General features: G+C 44.0%; 1 protein-coding gene across 7 annotated transcripts in view; it reads right to left on the bottom strand.

The window, feature by feature from the left end:
- Positions 1 to 415: 415 nt before the first annotated feature.
- Positions 416 to 24,327, bottom strand: part of CCDC169 (coiled-coil domain containing 169) — a 51,045-nt gene continuing 27,133 nt past the window's right edge. For 2 of the 7 annotated variants that reach the window (XM_089508197.1, XM_089508198.1), the window contains 4 exons: positions 23,054 to 23,152; positions 22,795 to 22,848; positions 17,324 to 17,400; positions 416 to 720 (listed from right to left, as the gene is read on the bottom strand). In XM_089508197.1, the coding sequence (XP_089364323.1) occupies positions 618 to 720; positions 17,324 to 17,400; positions 22,795 to 22,848; positions 23,054 to 23,152 (333 nt within the window). In that variant the 3' untranslated portion in view covers positions 416 to 617. Of the gene's footprint in view, positions 721 to 16,856; positions 17,169 to 17,323; positions 17,401 to 22,794; positions 22,849 to 23,053; positions 23,153 to 24,327 lie in introns of those variants that run through there. The other 5 variants (XM_089508193.1, XM_089508194.1, XM_089508199.1 and 2 more) reach the window with 4 other exon arrangements.

The raw sequence follows: 24,327 nt of genomic DNA, 5'->3' as shown, positions 1-24,327 counted from the left end.
ATGTCATCAGGATAGCATGTATATTTGGTACAGCATGTTGTTTCTAAACTTGCTAATTCATCCATGTTTGGAACCAACCCTGCAATGAAAGGACAAACCAGGTAGAGATGCCACAACAAACTGGACATTTCACAAATGCACACATGGCATTTTGATAAATATATTACAAATTAGATGGTGCATACACACAGGTATCATATGAACATTCAAACACAGAGGTTAATCCTTAGCACAATTAATATTAAAGTGACATATTTTAATATGTTATAATTTAAAGTAATAGTTTCTACTTTACTATGATTTCCACTTGGAAGAGGAATAATAAGAGAATAGAAAACCATGAATTAAAGTATCAAATGTAGAATTTCTACAGAAGAAAGGCAAAACCACTTTTTATTTATTTCAGAGGGTAAAGAACACTTTTGATATGATGACAAATAACATGGACTTAAGTTAATATTATTTTAAGCCAAAATCTCGGTGGAAGGACTAAAATAGCCAAGAAGAAGAATGAAAAGATGTGTACACCCATATAGCAAGACAGTTGTAAACAACAATATATGCTATATTTAATTGTTTTTATAAAAACTGTTATAAACTAAACTTTGAAAAAAGTATCAGAGCTTCAGTTTTGGAAGTTGTTTCACTCCTGCAGTCTTTTTAATGGGTCCTTTCTTTGGGTCCAATATTCTTTTGTTTCTTGGAATATTACACTTTCCCCTGAAATATAAAAAAGAGTTAAGAGAATTCAGAAAATCAGAATTATGTGACACTGTTGCTGCAAAAATGGAGATTGTTTTGTAATCTTCGTACTACCACTAGATCTAAATCCAACTGTTTGTACCTATTAGAGAAGGCCCACTGAATTAACTGCTTGACAGAGAGTTAATATTAATGAAAATCCCACTGATTCAATGGGTATACTCTAATTTGGATTACCCACTGGATTTACACTCATTTATGATCAAAATGTTATTTTCTCAGTTACAGAGAAACACATAGATTCATCTAGTTTTGGAGTGAAAGATGACCAATATGTATTAATTATCACCCCTAAAATTGCTATATACTGTGGCAAGAGTAAAGTAGATGGTATGACACATAAAGAACACTACTCAAAAGAACAGAAAACTCACATAGCAGTATCTCATCAATTCTTTTGAAATGTGGTGCTGGAGAAACTGCTTCCAGAAAGACAAAATCCAGAGCACATCAAGCCTTAATCAAGCCTTAATCTCACTAGAGGCCAAAATGACTAAACCCAGGCTATTTTATCATGAGATGACATGATTCACTTGAAAAGCCAACAATGCTCAATAAAGCAAAAGGCAATAGGAAAAGAGGAAGCCTACAACACAGGTAGATTGACTCAATCCAAAAAGCCATGGGCATGAGTCTGCAAGACTTGAGAGGCGCTGTTAATAACAGGGTTTCTTGGAAGTCTTCTATTCATATGGTTGCTGTAAATCAGAGCCACTTTAACAGCAACAACCAAAGATAACAAGAAAAGTCATAACACAGCACTAGAGATCTGATGTATTCATTTGACAGTTTACTGACATCTTTGATCTAGTCTCCAAAACATAGCCTAAAAATCCTGCAACTGTCCAGCTGATTAAAAATTTCATCCTTCCATACATATGAACAGCTTGGAATGGCTTGAAAGAGATACAGATACTGGATTAAATGACTTCCATATAGGTTCTTGATGTATTTTACGATTTAAAAATGTGTCAGTGTTTCATTATGCCCACAACTTTGACTCCAGATCATCCTTCAAGCAACAAAGACTAAGTTTAGATTCTGTAGACAACTAGCACTTTACATAAAGTTAGGGTATGTTATCTGGTGAACTAATGGTGACCTGATGTAGTTTGCTTGAGCCACCTAGTTCTGTATCCTTGGTTCTTTGCCTAATTGGCAGCTCATGTTCCCCCTGGCCTCGTGGCATCTTGTATGGATGACGCAAGCCAATAGCCCCAAGATTGGATAGACCAGATGCTGATCCAGTGGTCCTGTTCTGATCCTGGCCCAAAAGGTCCTTAGCATGGGTCAAAAAGATATGTCTTTTGCTATGGAGTTTCCTGGAAACTCCTCAGCAACAGTAGCAAACCACTTGGCCTCATACATCCCTTATCTTCCTTCACTGTTGCATCTTTTCAGATTGCCCCCATGCAACCTCTGATGTGGAAAGGGGGTGCCTGAGCATGTGAGTGTAGCCAAGTGCTGCTGTTTCCACTGTTAACAGCTGCAGTGGTGGACATCTGAGAAGATGTGGTGGTGGAGGCAGGTAAAGGGAAAGCAGCAGTAGTGGCTGCAATTGTGTGGCAGCTGCAGCAGCCTGGGGTCAGAACCCAGGGTAGGACAGCACGTCTGCTCAGGCCCACTTGGGGTGGGGGAACAGTGGAAATTGAGCATAGTCAGCAACTAAGAAATACCTCTCTTCAAGTATACTATTTTTGCTGTTAGATCTTTAAACACATCCAGTAGGAAAAGATCAGTTTCTATGTTTTATTTGCTAAGCTATGGAGCATTTCAAGCATTGGTATGAAGTTCAGTGAACCCTTGTTATACGCTAGAGTTTGGTTCCAAGATCTCCCGTGGATAACAAAATCCATGGATGCTCAAGTCTCATTAAATATAATGACATAGCAAAATGGTGTCCTTTATAAAAATTGGAAAATCAAGGTTTGATATGCGAAATTTATATATTTTTTTGAACATTTTCAAACTGTGGATAAGAAATCCATTTATAAGAAGGGCTGACTGTATCTAGATTTTCAACTACAAACAAAGTGATCATACAGCAGTCTCCTTTTATAAATGGGAATATAATGTCTTTTCATCATCTAAGACAAACCTTGCTGAAATCACAGATTACTGTAAAACTGTCTGCCAGTGAGTGAAATTCACCAATCACTATTTGTCTTAATTGATTCAGTGACCAATGGTGTTTGGTCTAGAAACCTCACCAGGTGAACAATCAGAGATTAAGTCTGAATTTTTGAGCTTCTTTAAGAAATTCTACAGGCAAGTAAACATCTATTGCAGGAGTGGAAATCATTCAACCTTCCAAAGCTTAATGAACTTCAAGTTAGAAGAACCTAAACCAGCATAAATTGAGGAATGCTGGGAGGTGCAGTTCAACATCATTTGGACAGCCACATGATTCCCACTCTTGATTTAAAGGTATATGTTCATTACAATCACTACCATTAGAAGTACTTATCGTAGATTCTTAGAGTGACCATTAAGCAAATTAATGTTCCTGACACTAATATTCAAAACTATGTTTTCATTTAATGACATATTCACCAACAGTTACCATGTTTTTCTGTGCTTGTTGCTTCACTGAGGTTATCAGATACTATTTCTGATCTGCAAGTTCCCATTCATTATCTGTCCTGTATTTAGCATGAATTCCCAACAGATTTTTTCCCCCCTGTTATTCAAGTCCTCTCAAATAATTTGTTTGGGTTTATAGAGGTAGGCCTATAGTTGTTATTATGTGCCTTCAAGTCGACTTCAACTTACAGCAATTTTATCCTAGGGTTTTCTTGGCCAAATTTATTCAGGAGGTTTGTCACTACCTTTCTTCAAGGTGGAGTGTGACTGGCAAAGGACATCCAGTATGTTTCTGTGGTTAAGCAGTGGTTCGAATCTTGTTTCCCAGAGTCCTACTCCAACACACAAACCTCAGTGCAACAAAGCCCATATACTTTGGCCTAAAAGTTGTTTTAGATGTTTTGACAATAATTTTTTCATTAAATTACTGAACAGTTCAATTATATGAGGGCTCAACAAAGAAAAGGAATTATTTCCTGATTTTAAAGCTGTATACCCATCTATATATTGATATTTAAACAGTAAGCTATAGCATTTGAACTATTTTTGGACACATTAAGGTATTGTCAGCTTTAGAATGGTGAGTTCATGTCTTATTTGAAGGTAAGCAAATCCCTGAGTAATTGATGACTCTGTAATTTGCATGAGTAATTGTATACTGGCATTCATCCTTATCTGGAGTCCAATACTTAGGTTCCATTAGTGTCTGATCCAAGGAGCCCATTCTAAAATTAAAATCATACCTAACAAAATCTGGGCAGTTGGTGGCAATGCAATTAAAACTAGAAAACATTCTTCAACCAGGATTCCATTCCAATTTTGTTTGTACCAGGAGGTAAATGTGTATTAGCAATAATTACACTCAGTCCATTGAATCAAAGCAAAATTGCAATTACGTAAGTCTTACATTAGGGAAATTCCTCCCTCAATGTAAACATCTACATTGTTGGTTGTCTTCCTGGGAAAGCAACTGAGCAGGCTAGTACTAGACCTATCCTTCTTCATAGTTTTCATTGTTGCATTAAAAGCTCTCCATTTCTCCCTCAGAAATGTTTCCCTCCTGGAATGATGGCACAGCATTAGCATTGTTCCAGGATGAAAGTATTCAGAAGGATTAACATGGCAGTCTGAGCCCCACTTCAGCCATGGTTGAAAATAAGGGTACAGAACCTATGCCCCCTAAATATGATGGACCCTATTTCCAATCACCCCTTGCCAGGCTGGCCGATGGTGTAGGCTGATTGGAACAGCAGTTGCTTAACATCTAGGGAGTCACCAGTCTCCCTTCCACTAGCCCTGGTTTATACCAATCTTGTCAAATCTAGAGCCCTACAGATGTTCTGGAGCACGGCGGCTATCATCAGTTATGATCATGCTGGATTAGAGCTGATGGAAGCCGAAATCCAAAACACTTGAAAACACCTGGACAGCGGAAGGCTGTTGTAAACAGTGTAAAGAAAAAAAGAGCTTTAAGTGCATCTGTCAGTGGTTATTAAGGTTTAAACCGTCCAATTAAAAAGATTGTATGTGCAGCGCTGTGTAAATTTACAGCGCTTTATTAATAAAGGTTAATAATAATAATAATAATAAGCGGAAGAAGAAGAAGAAGAAGAAGAAGAAGAAGAAGAAGAAGTAGAAGTATTTAGTATCAATAAGCACTCCTTTCCCTTCCCTCTGAACCCAGCTAAATCCTTTTGCGTCTTCAAAACTGGGTAACTCTAATTCTGAGGTGTTTCACCACAGATATACCACATCCTGCCACTGTGAAGGACAGGTTGCTTACCTGTAACAGTATTTCTTCAAGTGGTCATCTGCGAATACATACAAATGGGTTTTACTGCGCTTGCGCAGTGCTGTTCGGAAACTTCTGGAATCACTGGGCAAAGTTTACTTTGCAACATATAGAAACTTTTTGGCGGTAACTCCGCCCACCCGTTATAAGGCCCCTGCCTTCCCGCTCTTTCCCCAGTTCCGCAATTTTTCCGCCAAGCAGGCGATGGAAAGAGCCAATAAGAGCAGGACACTGAGGGGATGGACGGGTGGGATTTGTATGTATTCGCAGATGACCACTTGAAGAAATACTGTTACAGGTAAGCAACCTGTCCTTCTTCTTCGTGGTCTCTGCGAATCATACAAATGGGTTTAGACTGACAAGCTTAGGTATGCGGCTGAGGGAGTGTCCTGAAACCACAGCTATGGTAAACCAAGGTGTATTTATTGGAACAATAAACACTTTGAACCATAAAAAGAGTCAGTCTCTTGTTGATGCACAGACCAAAGATAGCAATAACATTGCTAGACCTGGGAAGGGAACAAAAGGTCATGCAAGACCAGTCCCATAGAAATTGTGCAAACCAACATTTAACAAATTGGAAACAGTGGCATATGTACATAGGCGCTGAAACACAAACCATCAGTAGTGCAGTCAATGCAACCCTGAAACCAACACAGCCCTCCCGAAAGCTGCGTCTCGGATGGCTCTGGTGTCCAACCTATAATGTTTAATAAAAGTCAGAGGTTGGGACCAGACAGCAGCCTTGCAGACATCCTCCAAGGAAATCCCCGACAGGAATGCAGAGGATGCTCACATTGCCCTTGTGGAATGAGACCGAACCCTGCCCAGGAGAGGTTTGCCCAAAAGTTCATAGCAGAGGTGGATGGTACCGGCCACCCATTTGGAAAACCTCTGCGCAGACACCGGCAACCCTTTCTTCGGCTCCGAGTAGCACTGGAAGAGTCTTTCGGAGCGGCTGGAGGCAGCAGTTCTGTCCAAGTAAAAAGCCAGTGCTCTCCTGACATCAAGAGAGTGCAGGCTTCGCTCCGCATCCGAAGTCGGGTTGGATGCGAGAGTAGGGAACACAATGTCCTGGCACATGTGGAAAGCAGACACAACCTTAGGCAAGAAAGTAATGTCTGTCCGAAGGACCACCTTGTCCCTGTGAAACCTCAGGAAGGGTTGGTCCCTCCGCAAGGCACAGAGTTCGCCCGCACGGCGGGCAGAGGTGATGGCCACAAGAAAAGCGGTTTTCCAAGTCAGTAGTCTCAAGTCCGCTGTGGCCATCGGCTCGAAGGGCTTGGACTGGAGCACGGACAGTACCGCCTCCAGGCTCCAAGCCGGCGCCGGTACCGACACAGGAGGATGCAAGTTGGCACATCCCGTAAGGAACCCTTTCACCAAGGGATCCCTGAAAAAGGAAGCCCTCCCCCCGAATTGGTACTTGGCACAAATGGCAGATAGATAGCACTTGATGGATGCGAGGCACAGCCCCTCATCCAAAAGCGCCATCAAAAACTCCAGCACCACTGGACACTTGAGCAGGAGACAAGCCCTTTTGGTCAAGGAAGAGGCTAAACCTCTTCCATTTCAGGGCATAGGACCGCTGGGTGGAAGGTTTCCTTGAGGCCAGGATCACCGTCCTCACCGCCTCCGGCAGGCCGGTTAGGACTGTATCCTCCAGGCCACCAGCAGCAGGCTCTCGATGTCCGGGTGCAGGATCTGGCCGTCCTGGATCGACAACAGGTCGGGACGGAAATCGAGGCGGAGGAAGCATCTCCTGGAGAGGTGGAGAAGGGATGCGAACCAAGGCTGTCTCGGCCACCACGGGGTGATCAGGATCGCATGCGAACGGTCCGTTGTCATCTTGGACACCACCCTGATGATGAGAGGGAAGGGAGGAAAGGCGTAAAGCAGCTCTCCCGTCCAAAGGAAGGCAAACACGTCTCCGAGGGATCCGTCCATTTGCCTTCTGGAGCAGAACTGGGGACAGTGGCTGTTCCACTCGGTCGCGAAGAGGTCGATCCGGGGGGTTCTCCACCTCTCGAACAGGTCGCTGACCGTCTCCAGATGGAGTCTCCACTCGTGGCACATCGAAGAGGATCTGCTTAGGCGATCTGCCAACTCGTTGTCCTCTCCTGGGAGGTGAATCGCCTGGAGGAGCACCTGTCTTTGGATGCACCAGTCCCAGATGCGAAGAGTGATCTCGAGCAGAGTCCTGGACTTGGTGCCTCCTTGCTTGTTGATGTAATACATCACGGTAGTGTTGTCCGTCCTGAGGAGGACCACCTTGCCTGTGACAGTGAGCTCGAATGCCCTCAGGGCCTTCTCGACTGCGAGCATCTCCAAAGCATTGATATGGAGAAGCTTGTCCTGGGCCGACCACTTGTCCTTGACCACCAGGTCGAGCAGGTGGGCGCCCCAACCCTCCAGGGAAGCATCGGTCGTCAAAGTCAATTGCGGCTGAGGTTGATGGAAGGGCATCCCGATGCAGACATTGTGGCCGTCCAGCCACCATCTCAGCGAGGCGGCCACTGGTCTCGGTACCGTGAGCCACTTGGAAGGAGGGTCGTCCATCGGAGAGAAGACTGAGAGGAACCAGGACTGCAGTGGTCGGAGGCGAAGCCTTGCCCACGGCGTCACGAACGTCGTCGACACCATGTGGCCCAGCGCCACCTGGACGTCTCTGGCCCTCACTCTTCTATGAGAGGTGCAAGGCCTCAACGATGCCACCAACGCCTGGAAACGGTCCGGAGGGAGAAAGGCGGAGCATCTGTCGGAGTCGAGGATGGCTCCGATGAACTTGGCCTGTCTGGTCGGAGTGAAGTGGGACTTCTCTTCGTTGACGACCAGACCGAGAGAGTCCAAAAGGTGCAAGGCAAATGAGACCGCCTCTCGGAGCTCGCGCTGTGAATCGGCGGCAAACAACCAGTCGTCCAGGTACGGGAAGACTCTGTAGCCCCTCTGATGAAGGTATGCCACCACCGGGGCCATACACTTCGTGAAGACCCTCGGGGCTGTGGCAAGACCAAAGGGGAGCACGTTGTAGTGGTACGCGGTGGAGCCGACGGCGAAGGCGAGGAATCTCTGGTGGGACTCCCAAATTCCGATGAGGAAGTAGGCATCCTTCAAGTCGACCGTCGCGAACCACAGGCCCTGGTGGAGAAGCGGTAGAATAGAAGCCAAGGTGACCATCCGGAACCGACGGTATTCAAGAAAAAGGTTGAGTTCCCTCAGATCCAAAATGGTCTGATGCCCCCATCCGCCTTTGGTACCGTGAAGTACCTGGAGAAAAAGGCCCTGGAGGACTGGTCAGGTGATAAAGGGGAGATTGCCCCTTTGTCCAGCAAAGTGCGCACTTCGTCGAGAAGGGTGTCCGAGGGGGGAGTGGACATGAAGGCTCCAGTTGGGGTGAGCTCTTGGAACTCGAGGGCATAACCCCTACGGACGATGTTGAGGACCCACGAGTCCGATGTTATAGAGGCCCAGGTGTTAACAAAGGGCCTCAAAATGTCCAAAAAGAAAAAGGAAGGAGAGACGAAGCGCGCTGCAACCCTTCAGGCTCTCTTCTTCCCCTGGTCGGTATCCTGCCGGCGGGACTTTTGGTACCGGGAAGGAAAGTTGCGACGGCCAGAGGAGGAGAAGGACTGAGAGGGGTACCGGCGTCTCTGGGAGCCCTGCTGCTGAAGTTGACGGTCTTGTTGAAAGGTCCCCTGTGACTGACCTTGCGGTTGCCACGGGCGCTGCCTCTTTCTGAAGGGCGAGATGGGAGCCGATGACATCCCGTGCTTCTTCGCCACCGCCTTCATTCTGAACTTGCAGTTCAGGCGCTCGTCGGTCTCGGTGTGGAAGAGGCCGCTACCATCCAGGGGCATGTCCTCTATGGCTGACTTGACGTTGGCATTGAGGTCCGAACCCCTCAGCCACGCATGCCGGCGCAGAGCCAACGAAGCCGACATCGCCCGTCCTGCACAGTCAGCCACATTCCTGGAGGCAGTGATGAGCCAGCTGCCGATCGAATGGGCCTCATCACGGATCTCTACCAGGCGTCGCTGGGTCTCATCTGGGACGTCCGGGACGAGTGGCGAGATCCCTTCCATGAGTGTCTGGATGTATGCCCCCATGCAGGCGTTATAGTTGATGGCCTTGACTGCGAGGGCTGCCGCCGAGTAGGCCTTCTTGGCCAGACCATCTACCTTCTTCGCTTCCCGGTCGACTGGGGAAGTTGCCTGCTTGGGGACGAAGCCCTGCTGCGCCCCTTCTACAATTGCCGAGTTCTGCTTGGGGTGATCGGCCAACCAAGAGCAGCTCGAAGGGGAGATCCGGTAGAGGGACTCGATCTTCCTTGAGGATCCGACGAGTGAAGCTGGCGCATCCCACGACCTCCGGACAATGGACTTGATGGAGGGCAGCAACGGGATGGAGGGGGGTGTGGGCACCCGGCCATGCACCTGACGTTCCACAGGGTCCCGAGCCTCCTCCTCGGGGTAGGAGAGCTCAATGTCCAGGGCCCTTGCCATCTTAATGATGTGCTCATTAAAAGAGCGCACATCATCCGTGGGGGAGGAAGGCTCCGGGTGGTGCATCTGCTGTGGAGACGCCTGGATGGAGGTGTCATCATCGTCGGAAGGCTCTCCCGACGGCAGCAAGGGTTCCCCCTCAGAGTCGGTGTCAGATGTGAGCGGGATGTCTGGGACCCTGACTCGAGTCGCCGAGCGCGCCGGGATCTGCAAGGGCGGTAGCTGTGTGGGGGAGCGACGCGGTGCAGAGGCTGAGGCTGTAGCATGGGAAGGGGCAGGCTCGTCATCTTGGGGGGCCACCGGGCATAGGTTGAGCCGGGTGAACTCCCTGAAGGCAGTCTCCCTCGGCACTGACATGTAGTATCTCCCGGAATCGGGGTCAAAAAACATGTCAGTGTCCCTCTCCGTTGGTTCGTCGACCTCCGAGTGGATGGAAGGCGAAGGTGACAATCTCCGAGGGAGCTCAGTTGGCAACTCATCGGCGCGGGCAAAGTTGACCGTCGACGGTAGCGGAGTGTCCAGGACAGTGGCTGCATGCGAGGTGGACGAGCCATCGGGGCGTGAAGAGGTTGGTGTTGGAGCCTTCTTCGCCGGAGAGCGCTGCTTGTGGGAAGCGCGCTCCTTTCCCTTGGAGGAAACCTCCGACCCGGTGTGATCCTTGGAGGACTTAGGCCTCTTTGGTGCAGAGCCCTCCGTTGTGTCCTTGTGGTGTCTCTTTTTGGACGAGTGTGGTGTCTCGACCCGATCCTCGGGGGGGAAGAACGGGTTGTCCGGCAGGTCCAGCAGGACGGCAGCTCTTGTGGATTGAGGCTTAGATGTCTTAGCCTTTTCCACCGGTGCAGTCTTTCCTGACGAGGATGCACCCGTCTCGGGCCGCTCGGAGGCGTGTCGAGATGGCTTCGAAGAGGCCTTGGAGGACGGAGTCGGGACCGACGAGGCCTCCGCACACTCCTTCGCGTGCGAGCCCACCGGGGACAGCTTTCTCCCGGGCTTTTCCTTGGGCTCGGTACCCTTAGACCCCGACTGTTTGTGGGGGTGTTTGGAGCGCTTGTCGGTGGCACTGGGTTTTCGTGAACCACGGGCCACATCGGTGGTGGTGGACGAACCCGCCATCGGTGGGGCAGACATCACGCTGGAGACGCTCGCCCGGGAAGATGAGGCAGCCGGCGGAGCTGAAGGAGCCGATGATGGACGGGGGCCTCCCTCCTGAACCTTGCCCAGAGCAATGGCCGAAGTCAGCCGGGACTCACGGTTCTTGCGAGCCTGGGATGAGAGGGACTTGCAGAGTGGGCAAGCCTTTGTGTCATGGTCTTTGCCCAAGCAAAGGAGGCAGGAGGAGTGCGGGTCCTGGATGGGCACCTTGCCCCCGCAGACATCACACTTCTTAAATGGAGCAGGCATTTTCCGAAGTCGACAAGTTGAAAGGGAAAGTCCAGAAACGAGGTCAGCAGTCCGAGAGTTCGAAGTTACCAGGGACGGGAGACAAAGAATGGTCAAGAGACGGTCCGAGGTCAAAAACGAAAGTGATTCCAAATGCAAGCTAAAGCGAGCGAAGTTCCCTGAAGCAGCTAGCGCGGCGGAAAAAAGGCACTGGGGAAAGAGCGGGAAGGCAGGGGCCTTATAACGGGTGGGCGGAGTTACCGCCAAAAAGTTTCTATATGTTGCAAAGTAAACTTTGCCCAGTGATTCCAGAAGTTTCCGAACAGCACTGCGCAGGCGCAGTAAAACCCATTTGTATGATTCGCAGAGACCACGAAGAAGAATTATTATATAGCATGGTTACCTAGGCCCTGAGGGATAGATGGGATGCAAACCTTTTTTTTTAATAGAGTTAATACATCTATAAAACAAGATATTCCTACAGGCACCAGTAAAACATTTTATTTTACAATCATTACCTTGATCCTGAGGGACAGGCAAAATGCAATTTTTTTTAAACAGAGTTAATAAAAGTATAAAATAAGATATTCTTACAGGAACCAGTGAAACATTTTATGTTACAGTCGTTACTAAAACTATCTATTGTATACTACTGGGATGACACGATTTATAGGAACAACAATTAGAATGTTGGAGAAACTCCAGAAACGTTGCAGTCTAGGGATAACTGAGATATCAGTTACTTCTTCAGAACAGATTGAAATTGTTCTCTGTAGCTCTAATTAAGAATTCTCTGCAGGAAGTATTCTCTAGAGTCAGTCTTCTTCTTTGTGCTCTTATGTACAAATTTAAAGTAGCTGGTCAGCCACAGTCTGTTGTCTTCCTGGGAAGTCTGTTGCCTACAGAAAATCTAGACAGACAGAACCTGTCAGCATATCTCCTGCTGAGACATACTGTATACTTCTGGATTTACACTCACAAATTGCCTACAGGAAAAGGAACAGCCTGACATATTTTGGCCCATTCTGAGGGATAGGAAGATGAGAAAAGTTACTTGTTTGGACTATCACTCCCAGAATCTTCCAGTCAGCATGACTAATCCAATTGTTGTTGTTGTTGCATGCCTTGAAGTCATTTTTGACTCAGTTGCATCCCCACCTCTTGTGTCACCCAGTGGAGGGTTGCTGGGTGGGGCAGCCAGGTTGGCAGTCAAAAGGGTGCACTGGGCCTCTCCTTTGCTGTGGCGGCAGAGGTCTTTTCATGAGGAAGCTGCTGCCACTGCAGCAAGCCAGGAGTGGGTTACTTGGTCCACTCCTTTATTGCAGTAGTGGAGATTTTCTCATGAGGAGGCTGCTGCCATCACGACAAGCTGGGAGTGGCAGTGTTAAACACTTCTCTATACAGAAATTCTCCATGGAGTCCTCACAGCTCATGTAATATAAGAGAGGTGACCAGGGAAATTGCCTGTGATGAGGTAAAGGAGATTTTTCATGCCATCCATCTCACAATGTCTTGGTTTTAAGGACCTCGCAAAAACAGGTCTTAGTGAAATAAGACAGTTTCAAACAGCCACGGTCATGCAGCAGTGAAGAGAAGCATATTTGTTGCTGACAGCACTCCACCACATAAAACAACTGCTGCACCAAGCTCCAGGGTGGCTGTGTATATTTCACTAAACTCTAGGGAGGGACTTCAGCACAATTGTCATGACCCTGAACAAAAGGAAAAGCTAAACTTCTGATTTACCTTCATTTTCTCATGTTGTGCTAACATACCACAAGGCTGGCACACTATTGGTGGCATACACAGGTGTAAATAAATCTTATGCATATTTATGTCCATTTAGGGTCACTGTGGAGGTTGGACCTACTGTAGGGTCACTGTATCTTCCACCCACACCATACTATGCCTGGTGGAGAGCAGGAAGGATTTCAGAAACATCTGGCTTAGTCTCTTTAGTCATACAGTATGTGAAATTATTACATCAGCTGCTAACACTTCCAGAGGACCTCAGTGGCTGATATAACTGCTTTGCGTCTACTTACAGGGACACTTCCAGATGCTTCTAACCCCCTCCCCAACCAGATACAGAATGGCCATGGGTGGGGGCTTCAGCAGCTATGGTAGGTCCAGGGGGAGTAGTGAACGGCTTGGCACAATGTAATTCTGCATAGTGTGCTATACTGAGATAGAGAGGACTGCAGCCTTAGATTGTATGCCATAGGCAGGTTTACTCTTATATATTTATTGTTTTTATGTACAGCGCTGTGCAAATCTACAGCACTACATAAATAATAATAATAATAATAATAATAATAATAATAATAATGTGTTCATATAATAGAAGTGAGCTGGGTTTAGTAAAAATAGGTCAAGCATGGTTTCACTTGCAAACTGAAGAGGAAATCAAGCTGTGCTAAATAACTGGTTAAACAATGAGTCTCACAGGTTCAATTTTAGACTACCTACACTGAAGATAATTAACCCAAATATAGTGGGCATATCTCTTGTTGCCATTATCCCCTCAAGAAGACCACCATACATTCAAAATAATCAACAGTTGGCCTCTACATTTGCAGCTTTGACTTTTGCAGATCTGACTATTCACCGATTTAATCTCTACATCCTCCAGCACAATTCTGCCAGACATTGACCACAGAATCATGCTGGAGGCCCTAGTGATTCTTAGAGAAAAAAAATTCTTTAGGCATTTGTAGGTCTTCCAGTGCTATTCTATGGTTAAACTCTGGCAGATGTTGACCATAGAATTGTGCTGAAGAACCTAGAGATTCCTAGAGGGGTGTTCTCGCAGGTAAAAACTGCCCTTCAATAGTGCCTGTTTAACAAACTTACTCTAACAAACTGTTTACTCTAACAAACTTTTAATTAGTATAGTTAAAGAACAAAATCAAGACAGAAAGCTCTCTTTCTGGACATACACATAACCATTTCAACATATCAGTGACTGTGAAACTGAAACTCCTGAAATGATATTTCTTCCTAACAAACTGTGTGGGAGACAGACATTGGAAATGCCATGCATATAGGCTTTCAAGTTAAAAATTTCACAGAGGTTTTGTTGTTGTTGTTTTAGGCAAGGAATACTCAAGAGATGCTTTGCCATTGCCTTCCTCTGAAATATAGACTATAGCACCTGGTATTCCATGGTGGTCCCCCATACAATTACTAACCAGAGCTGATCTTGCTTAGCTTCCAAGATCAGATGAGACCTGATGCTAATTGGATTATGACTCCTCCTTAAATGTAAATCATTCAGAAAACTAGTATCCCATAATCAGCAGTGTGTTCTGACTGGCCTCTGGAGCTGCCCACTAATGCAGTGCTCACAGGGAGTCAACTGAAAACAATTGGTTGCCAGAGGAATAGAAAACTGGAGCCCACATCACTCCGCATGCTACATACAGAAACTAACTGGCCCAGTAAGTGTAGCTCACTTCAACAGTGGCAATGAGACACCATCCTTCACATATTTCACACACATCTCCAACAGAAAGGGACAACCAGGAGATTTAGGAGGAATGGCTGATAGACTGCTACTGCCACCACTAGCCTCTGCTCCATGAGGCAGTTGCCCCTCTCTCCTATATTATACAGCTGTGGTTCTGAAAGCTTGGTCCTCCAGATGTTTTAGATTTCAGCTCCCAGTATTCCTGACTTTTGGCCAAGCTGCCCAGGACTTTGGGGCTGAAGTCCAAAACAACTGGAGGACCAAAGTTTGGAAATCGCTACTCTAAAGTAACATGGTCCATATGTTCCATCTGCAACTTCCTTAACATCTATTACATCCCTTTATTCCTCTTAGTACCAGATGTGGAAATTTGTCCAAAAATGCTACTATTTCCTAAACCCTTTTAATGACACCAAACTGAAACAATTGTTTGCCACAGCGTAAGTGGGTTATTAAAGTTTCAACTTTATCAAACATATCATTGCCCAAACTGGCCTATCTCAAGAACTGTTTAAGCAGTGAAGATAGTGACTTCAATGCCAGTGCATTGGTGTATCTGTTCTGGATTTCAGTCTGAATTTGAAAGGAACTACCCAAGGTTCTGAGTCTATTTTGAGGATACCACCATGGACAGCTCTTTTAATGTTCAGAATAAACTCAAAGCGGGCTCACTGCCCCACTGATATCAGAATAATTATCTTCTACTACTTAAGTAGCTCTTGTGAAACTGGCCATATATTTGAATTAAGATCTTTTCTATGTACAAAGATGTTCAGCATCTGAACACTTATACAGTCGCCTCTCCTAACGCACAAATCTGAGATCCGTGGCCTTGAATATACATGGAGGGGCGACCTCCACTATTTGCAATGGCGCACGCCCGTGCCACACTGCATTCAAGCCTATGGGGCTTGAATAAGCGTGAGCCTCCATTTTCGCTGGGGTGGGTACCGGAACGGATCCCCCGTGAAAATGGAAGGCCAACTGCGAAAGATTGCATTTAACATGATCTATCAAAGAATATTTTTCTGAATTATTAAGACATAACTTGCCAACTGAATTGATCTATACATGTTTGTTTTAATACTGTAAGATCTGTTTAATGAATAAGACAAAGCAATTAACTAACAAGTCCTTAATCTGTGATCCGTCAAACTATGAATATTATGATAAAAAATGAGACTGCTGGATTTTGTTTAAATAATGGGGCACTTTATTCTAGGTAGATTTTTTAATGCAATAGTTATCTTCTACGTATAAACTTGGCACAGAAACACTACACTGCAGAACAATTTTGTATTCTCAGTCCCCTCAAATATATTAGTTCTTGGTGCATCATGAACATTTAATAATATGGAAAGATTTCTGCTCCACCGGTATAATTAAAAGACAGAGTTTGACTTTTAACAAATTCATCCAAAGCAATTACAAAGTGGCATAGTGCCAGCTTAAAATTATCCACCTTATTAAAAAGAGAACAATAGCATCTCTAAAATATTAAAGAACAGGTAAAAATTGTTGCTTAAGTATTTTGTAGTACAGAGGGAAAGCTGGGGGGACCGAGGAGGAGTTGCTATAAGGAAGAAAAACTACTTGTTAGAAAGAAGAGTAAACTAGGGATATTAACTATTACCCATATCTATTTAACTTGATCTGTAAGCCCCCCCAAAATTCCTGGCTTCTATCTTAACTTAAATTTATATTAAATATTTTTAAAAGATTCTGGATGTGAAAAACGATAGATTACTTCACAGGTGCTATGGAATTAAATAGTTTGTCAGCTAAGTACTATTTGTCAGGAGTTAAAAAAAGACTGGACATGACCTGCATACTTATGTGAGGCAGTTCCAAGTAAGGTATTTATGTATTTATTGCTTGAACTAACCAGACTACTTCGGGCAGTGTACAGAATATTAAAAATATAAAATACTTATTCTAACAATACAACAGCAACAGAACATACTAGTGACTAAAGGTAAATGAATATAAAATCAGTATAAATTCATTGTAGAAAGTAAAAAGAGAGAGGCAGGCCAGCTCCACCAGGCCTGCCTGGAAGAAGAAATGCCCTCCCTCCATCCACCGTCTTGAGGGAGAGAGAGGCAGGCCAGCTCCAAGAAGCCATGTCCTCCCTCCAGTCCATCTTCCTTGGTTCAGGCCTCAGAGGTAGAGAAGAAATGCTGGATGACATCCTCTTCCCCGCCACCACTCCCTTCTCCTTTTGTGTCGTGTCTTTTTAGATTGTAAGCCTGAGGGCAGGGAACCGTCTAATTAAAAGATTGTATGTACAGCGCTGTGTAAATTTACAGCGCTTTATAAATAAAGGTTAATAATAATAATAAAACATTACCTATTGTAAGTTCAGAAAGATTTTTTTATTGAGGTGCCAGTGAGAAAGGCAAAAACAGACACAATCAGCTCCATTCATACACCCTCCCAAGCAACATAGATGTACATTGTAGGAAAGTTGCTGCCAGCTGTTCTGGATAGGTTTGGGACTAATAGCTAATGCTAATGGCTAGAGAGGTTGTGGATATGGGTTAAGATTGCAGCCAGGGCTCTGAAGACAAATAATCAGACTGTGGCCTGAATAACAAAATATATCAAGTTGGAAATAACAGTGCGTTGGTTTCTTCAAAGAGTGCCCCTGTGCTCTTTCCGTTGTTCAGCCATTAAATTGCTTGAATAAAGAAGAATCGGTAATTATCAGCCTATGCAATTTTATATAACACTGTGATAAAAAGAGGTACATTTCAATACAGGCTGTAATGAGCTACTTCAAAGTTAGGGCTAGATTTGTTTTTAAGAAACAGTTGCAGAATGAGTGTTACATACTTCAAAAGCTGATTTTCCCTCTTCATATCTGCTGTTTCCATTTTCTGCCTCTCAAATGGTTTCAGTGATCCTGATATCTGCAGATGGAAGCACATGTCAATTCCTAAATCTATCAGATCTTTGAATATTGTTTTAAAAACCACATTTTTTTTTAAAAAAGAGCAATATCTGTTGGACATTATGTTCCCTTACTTCTATATTTATTTATTTACAAAAATATGGTTAAAAATAGGAAAAGGGCCTCCAATCTCCCAAAACATGTTTCAGAAGTCATGTGTTACCTTCCATTCCCCAAAATGAAGTTACTTCATAAAATAACATTGTTATGCCCAGGTAATAACACTCCTTCACCAAAATAACATGACACTATGACTTGTAATGCATTAATTCCAAATCTGAAATATATATGTGCTGGAAATACTAGACCATAATTAGGAGATCCCTGACAATAATATCCATACAAATTATGCTGAATTTAACTCCTATGTTGTCTGGCTCAGCATAAAGTCATTGTAAAAATTACTGGGTAAGACAAACCAACACTAGTAGGAGCCTTCAAGAAGAAATCTTCCCCGTAGCAATCGGTGTTCAGTTTTGGGTCTGCAGGATTGCCATATAAACTGTAATTTTTCAGTTCAGTTCAGATAAAACAGTGAACTACTCTTCACTTCAAACCATGAAGTAGGGAGGCAGCTGCTATACATAAGAAAATGGAGTGTGCAAGCCAGGGCTCCTCAAAAGGATAGTTCTTGTAGCCATTTGGCTATATAAATATTATTATTTACAGTCAATGAATTAAAGCACATAATTGTGACTTCTATCCAAACAATATAGATATGCTACCCACTGACCATTATTATTAGTGGATTGCCAGTTAATACTCCAGGATATTGAGTTAATAAATTTGTTACAATCCAGTTGCAGAGCTGTTTAGGGCAGACATCAGTGAGCAAGAGAGACTTTTACTATTAATTCAAAATGATGACTACTCTTAAAATTTATCAAAATCAAGAAGGAAACAATAGGAAACACTATGTGGAGCTTAAGAACAAGTGTTCACAAGTTTACACATATTTCAGTCTTATTACTGTACTATTTCTATACTGTCGTCCAATATGTCTAAAACTTTGTGAAGGAGAAAAAAGAACTTTATAGCCAGAGACATTAATCTCAAGAGTTATACCTTGTCCTAACTATAAACTGCAGAAACATCCAAATGCAAACATTTAAAGAGTGCCCACTTTTCCCCTGGCTTCACTAAAAGGTTAAGAGCCTTGTCACGTAGCAGTGTTGGGCAATTGTGGAAGAGGCTGGGGTCATTCTCCCTCCCCGCTGTACCTCCTGACATGATCAGAGGTGACATCATTTCAGTTCTGGTTTTGTTTTGGCCAATAGGGAGAGTGGAATGGGGGGAGTTTGGATACTGTGGGAGCTAAACTGCTGAGTTTTGTGGCAGTTTTGAACCATTTGGGGGGGGGGGACATTTTTATTCTGGGGAGATCTGGGACTTTGGATTTTTAAAGAACTGTTGCAGTTTCCAGGCCACATATTCCCTACCCCTGACATACAGGAAATTAGAGAATTTAATTTGAATTACAAAGTGCCAGTGAGTGAACATACATAATGCATGTCTGCCTTCCACAACTTGGTGCCTTCCCAAATATGGCATGCTAGCTGAAGATGATAGGAATTGCTACAATCTAAGGCTACAATTTGCAGATGGCTGGTACTGGAAATGGCTCGTATACTGATACTGTGCATGTTGCAAAAGACATTCACATCAACTGGTGTACATGGGAGAATGTTCTTTAGCAATTACATCTCATCCCAAAAGACAGAGATAATTACATACTTGGAAACACTGCTAATTGCAGCCTTCTCTTTTCCTTGCACTGGTAGACAAAGAATTGAATGACAGTTGTTTGTTTGTAGTAGAGGCAAAGTATCATGACAAGCTCCTGCTTTTTATACTATTTAAAGAGCAGTTCCCTTAAAACAATATAAAGCACTGGGGAAAATATCTTTCTTAAAATATATATTATAGAATCTGTGTATTTGACTATCAGAACATCACTGGCTGATCACACCACAGAAAATTGTATTTCTTACAGTATTTCCCACTGAACTGGGCCCATATATGGCCCCAAAAAGAGCTCCAAGTATAAGAGCTCCAACACTGACATTTATACATTTTGCACACAAAGTCACAGGAGTCACAGAAGGAGTCACAGACAGAATAGGCAAAGTGGTGAGGAAGCACAACCTTCAAATGGTTTACAAACTGACAAAGAAAATACAGAAAATGCTGCACTCAGCCAAGGACCAGAGAGACCCTCTCACAGTCGCAGGAGTTTACCGCATACCATGCAGCTGCAGACAAATTTACATAGGGACCACAAAATGCAGTGTGCAAACAAGAATTAAGGAACACGAGAGACACTGCAGACTGCGCCATCCAGAAAAATCAGCAGTAGCAGAACATGTCACAAACCATCCTGGGCATAAAATACTGTTTGAAAACACTGAAATTCTGGACCATGCCAACCACTACTATGTCAGGATGCACAGGGAAGCCATTAAAATCCACAAACACCTGGACAATTTCAACAGAAAAGAGGAAACCCTTAAGTGAACAATGTTTAGCTACCAGTCCTGAAAAATAGCAAGATAAAGACTCAACAAATACAAATGAGAAATCTCCCAGCAGATGAGCACTATCAAGCAGATACTAATCCTCTTTTGCAGACCCTCCCACCCTGAGGCCTGCCATTAGCAACAAAACAATACACATGCAAATCACTCCTGCCTTTCCAGGTCACACAATATATATATACCCAAGTCCTTTCCAGGCAAGCATTCTCTGAAGATGCCAGCCACAGATGCTGGTGAAATGTCAGGAAGAAACTATTCTAGAACATGGCCACATAGCCTGAAAAACCCACAAATAACTAGAGAGCATTCAGTGTAAGGCCCTGAATATTCTTCAGTCATCTACTTTTCAAAACATCATTATCCATGTTAAGTACTGAATCTACAGAAGCCTGAGCCAAACAAGTCTGAGGAATGACAGGTTGACACTATGGGACTGTATGCCTGTAGAAGGAGCTACTACAACAGTTACCTTTTGAAAAGTCCATAAAAATATTATTCCTAACTTATAAATAAGGACTCATATAGCTGAAGTTGAAGGCTTTCATGGCTGGCATCCATAGTTTTTTGTGGGTTTTTCAGTCTATGTGGCTGTGTTCTAAAAGAGTTTATTCCTGACGTTTTGCCAATAGCTGTGGCTGGCATCTACAGAGAATGCTGGCATGGAAGAGAGGGGGGTATATATACTGTTGTTTGAGAGGAAGTGATTTACATGTTAATCTGTGTATTGTTCTGTTGTTGAATGGGTTTCCCAGCAGACAATGGATCATTAATTAAATAGACACCCAGAGGCCTTGCCATTCAGCAACAGAACAATACACAGATGAACATGCAAATCGCTTCCTCTCAACCAACAGTATACAGTGTGCCTGTGTCACACACAGGTGCTCCATATGCGGCTTTGATCTTATGCTGAAAGCCGTGCACCAGAAACAGTGATGGCACGCGTGCTGTGCTGCATGCACAATCCCCATTGTTTTCAATGGGGCTCAAGGTTATGTGGTATCCCCACGTAAAGGAAGGGCTGATTGTATATACTCCACTCTCTTCCACGCCAGCATTCTCTGGAGATGCCAGTCACAGCTGCTAGCAAAACGTCAGGAATAAACTCTTTTAGAACACAGCTTCATAGCCCGAACACCCCCCCCCCCCAAAAAAAAAAAACCCTCATATAGCTGCCTGTGAGTTTCTGTTTCAGATCCAATTCAAGGTACTGGTTTAGACTTTTAATCCTATGCACACTCATTGGGGAGTAAACTCCACTGGAAAGACCAGAATGTATCTCTAAGTAAACATGCATGGGACTGCTCTGTTAAGTGTCCTAAAGGCATCTGTATGTAAAGGACCATTTTCCTCAGTAACAAATCTATCTGTAAGCTGAGATTACCCTCAAATACTCCTCTATAAGGGCATACAAACTGATTAAATTAATAGGTTCTCATGCATTAAGGAAGAAGCTACCAAACTGAAAGATTTTCCTAATAACAATCACATTCTCTAGACAAGTACACTTGGCAGCAACCAAACTCTCTAGGAATTCCTACTCAAGGATGCTCAGGTGGTATTTCCATTGTGCGGCTTCTTGTTTGTGGCATCGTAAGGGCTGCGATGCAGCCCTTATGCAGCTTCCGCTAAAAGACGTGGGGGCTCTCAGACGCCCACACGTCATCTCTATGCCCCCATGTGGGTGGTGCTGCACAATAGTGGCACTATCCGCATGTAGTAGGGCTTGGGAGCGTGTGATTGGTGTGCACTCTCGAGCCCTACTATCGCTGCCAGGACACCGCTTCCTGGCGGTGTGTATCGAGCCATAGTTAACTGTAATTAGTTACTGGTTGTATTTGTGAAGGGTTGTTTTGGTAAAGAAGATATAACGAAGTTACAATTCAAAAGTAACACGAATGGGAATTAAGTTACAGTTGGCCCTTCCCTTACGCAGGGGATCCGTTCCAGACCCCGCCACATAAGGGAAATACCACGTAAAGTCAAACCCCATTAGAAACAATGGAGCTCATTCCCGTGGTGTGCATGTGGTACGCCACAGGTGTGCACCTCATTGTTTCTTCCAGGGCACGGGAGAAGCCTTTCTGGTGCGGCTCCCAGCATATGCTGGAATCCACGTATAGCGTGCCGGCGTATGACGCAGGCGCACTGTACTTTATTGGTGCACTGAGTTATACATTCTAATAACTGTTTCAAATCACCTTTAAAGACATTTTGACATATTTTTCATGTTTTATGCCATACTGTGATTAATTTTAGCATTTTTAAAGTGACAGAAATTAAGGTTTAATGTGCAATGCAATTAGTAAAGCAACACATTTTTCCCAATATTCTAACAAGCAAAAACAATTAATTATTTTTGAACAGTATAACAAATAATGGGGACAAATTACTTTTGCAAACAACTTTCCTGACACAAATAGTAAAGAGAGACTGATTCATCTACTGTCTCCTTAAAGACAATGGTCCAGAATGACTAAGGAAAATCACAATAACTGGAAAATGAAATATATGAGTGAAAATCTTTTACTTTATGGGGTTTTCAAAGAGATACAAAGCTTTGGATTATTTTAATAGAACTAACTTATGAAAAAGCAACCTGGGAGCATAAAGAGAAGGAAGGAGTCTTATGGCACCTTTAACTAGTTTATTTTAGGATAAGCTTTTGTGAATTCCAGACTGCTTTTTCAGAAGCATGTCCATGAGCAATATTACATATGTCTGTGAACAACACTGCCTGATACAAAACCAAAAATGAGTCAGAATAAAGTTTAGGATAAAATGTTTTCTCATCAAGCTATAGAAATTCTCGTACTTACTTGTGAAATCATCGCTAAGTATGCACGGCGTTCATCGTTAGCTTTATGGTAAGCCTAAATGCCAAAACAGTAACAAGTTACAAAGGAAGAGCTGACGAAAAATTGGAAAAAAAATGAACAGCCCAGGATTAGTACAAACACATGCCCTCCTCCAAGATGTATTGTGTTGCTCTCATCAATACTGTAGGTAAAAATATATCAGATAACAAAGCATATATTGCAAATATGTCTAAGCCAATGGCTATGGCAGAATACAAACCTTTGCTTCTTGCTCTAGTCTAAGTTCATAATCTTTCAGTTGGTTTTGGAGACGTTTCTTCTCTTCTTCCAGGTTTTTAAAAAACTGATTTAAAGAACCCTGGTCCAGAAATAGAGCAAAAACAACAGGTTACAAATAGTAAGGTTACTATATGTAACCACAGATACAGAATCTGTGGATGTGTGTTTTAACTGCTGAGCAATTGTGGCCACTGCTGTTTAACAGAGTTTCTACTTTGATTTCCTCAAGGAGATGCGAAGAGGACAAAACAGGCTGAATATTACCATCAATTTAGCACTGCAAAATTTTAGGCTCTTTACAGACGGCCAAAATACGGCGGTCTGCCGGCGCTGCTCTTTGCTGCGCGAGGGAGCCACTGCGTGCAAACCGCACGACTCCCTCACGCAGCAAAAAAGGAGCTCCAAAGTGGAGCTCCTTCTCGCAGCTATTACGCCGCGAAACGCTGCTGGCGCACTTGCGGCGTCATAGCCGCCGCGACACGTGCGGACGCACAGCATCCGCTACGTAAAAATGATGGCGGCCGTCTGGAACGGCCGCTGTCATTTTTTACGCGCAGAGCGCGTATTAGGGTTAGGGAGGTGCGGAAGCACCGCACCTCCTTAACCTTAGTACGCGCTCTGCGCGTACTTTAATGGCGGTGTGTAACCCACCTTAGTTTCTGAGTAACATGGTTCTCATTGAATTCTGAACTAAAAAAAAAAAAGGGGGGGGGGAGTCCCCTGTTATTCCACTCTAGGTAAATGCAATGATTAGAAAAATAAAGGTTGGTAAACTGTTTAAGCTTACTTTGGTTTACAACTTTCTTGCCTAATCAGTAACACAGCATTACCAGTACGAATTACAAAAATCTGCCTCTGAGCCTTTTTTTTTCCAAATCCATATGCATTGTCCCAGTTAAGACAGAATAAGAAACTATGGCTGAAATCCAGCTAGTAACATGCATGTACGTGAAATGTGGCTTACATGCATGTATATCTCTTTGGTTAGAGCACAAAGTGTAATTCTGCAGCCACTTGCACAATATCCAAACCCCCCTCCCCAGGTGCTAAATCCCAGGAGAAGTTCTGGCTGCTTACTGAGGAAGACAGCAAGGAGAGAGTGATTCATGTTTTCTTTTCCCCTCTGAGCTGAGACAAGCCACTTCTTTAGCATTTTATGTGCCTATCCAAGGCTTTCATGGCTAGGGATGGAAGAGGTTTTGGATGGTGTACAAAGGGTTACAGAAAAATCGCTTGTACCCCATTCAAAAGAGA

The sequence above is a fragment of the Sceloporus occidentalis genome, unplaced genomic scaffold, assembly GCF_023333645.1.
Source record: "Sceloporus occidentalis isolate IW3139 unplaced genomic scaffold, rSceOcc1.0.p SCAF_2, whole genome shotgun sequence".
Lineage (NCBI taxonomy): Eukaryota > Metazoa > Chordata > Lepidosauria > Squamata > Phrynosomatidae > Sceloporus > Sceloporus occidentalis.
Note: the sequence above shows the minus strand (reverse complement) of the source record. Positions and strands in the feature narration are given on the sequence as shown.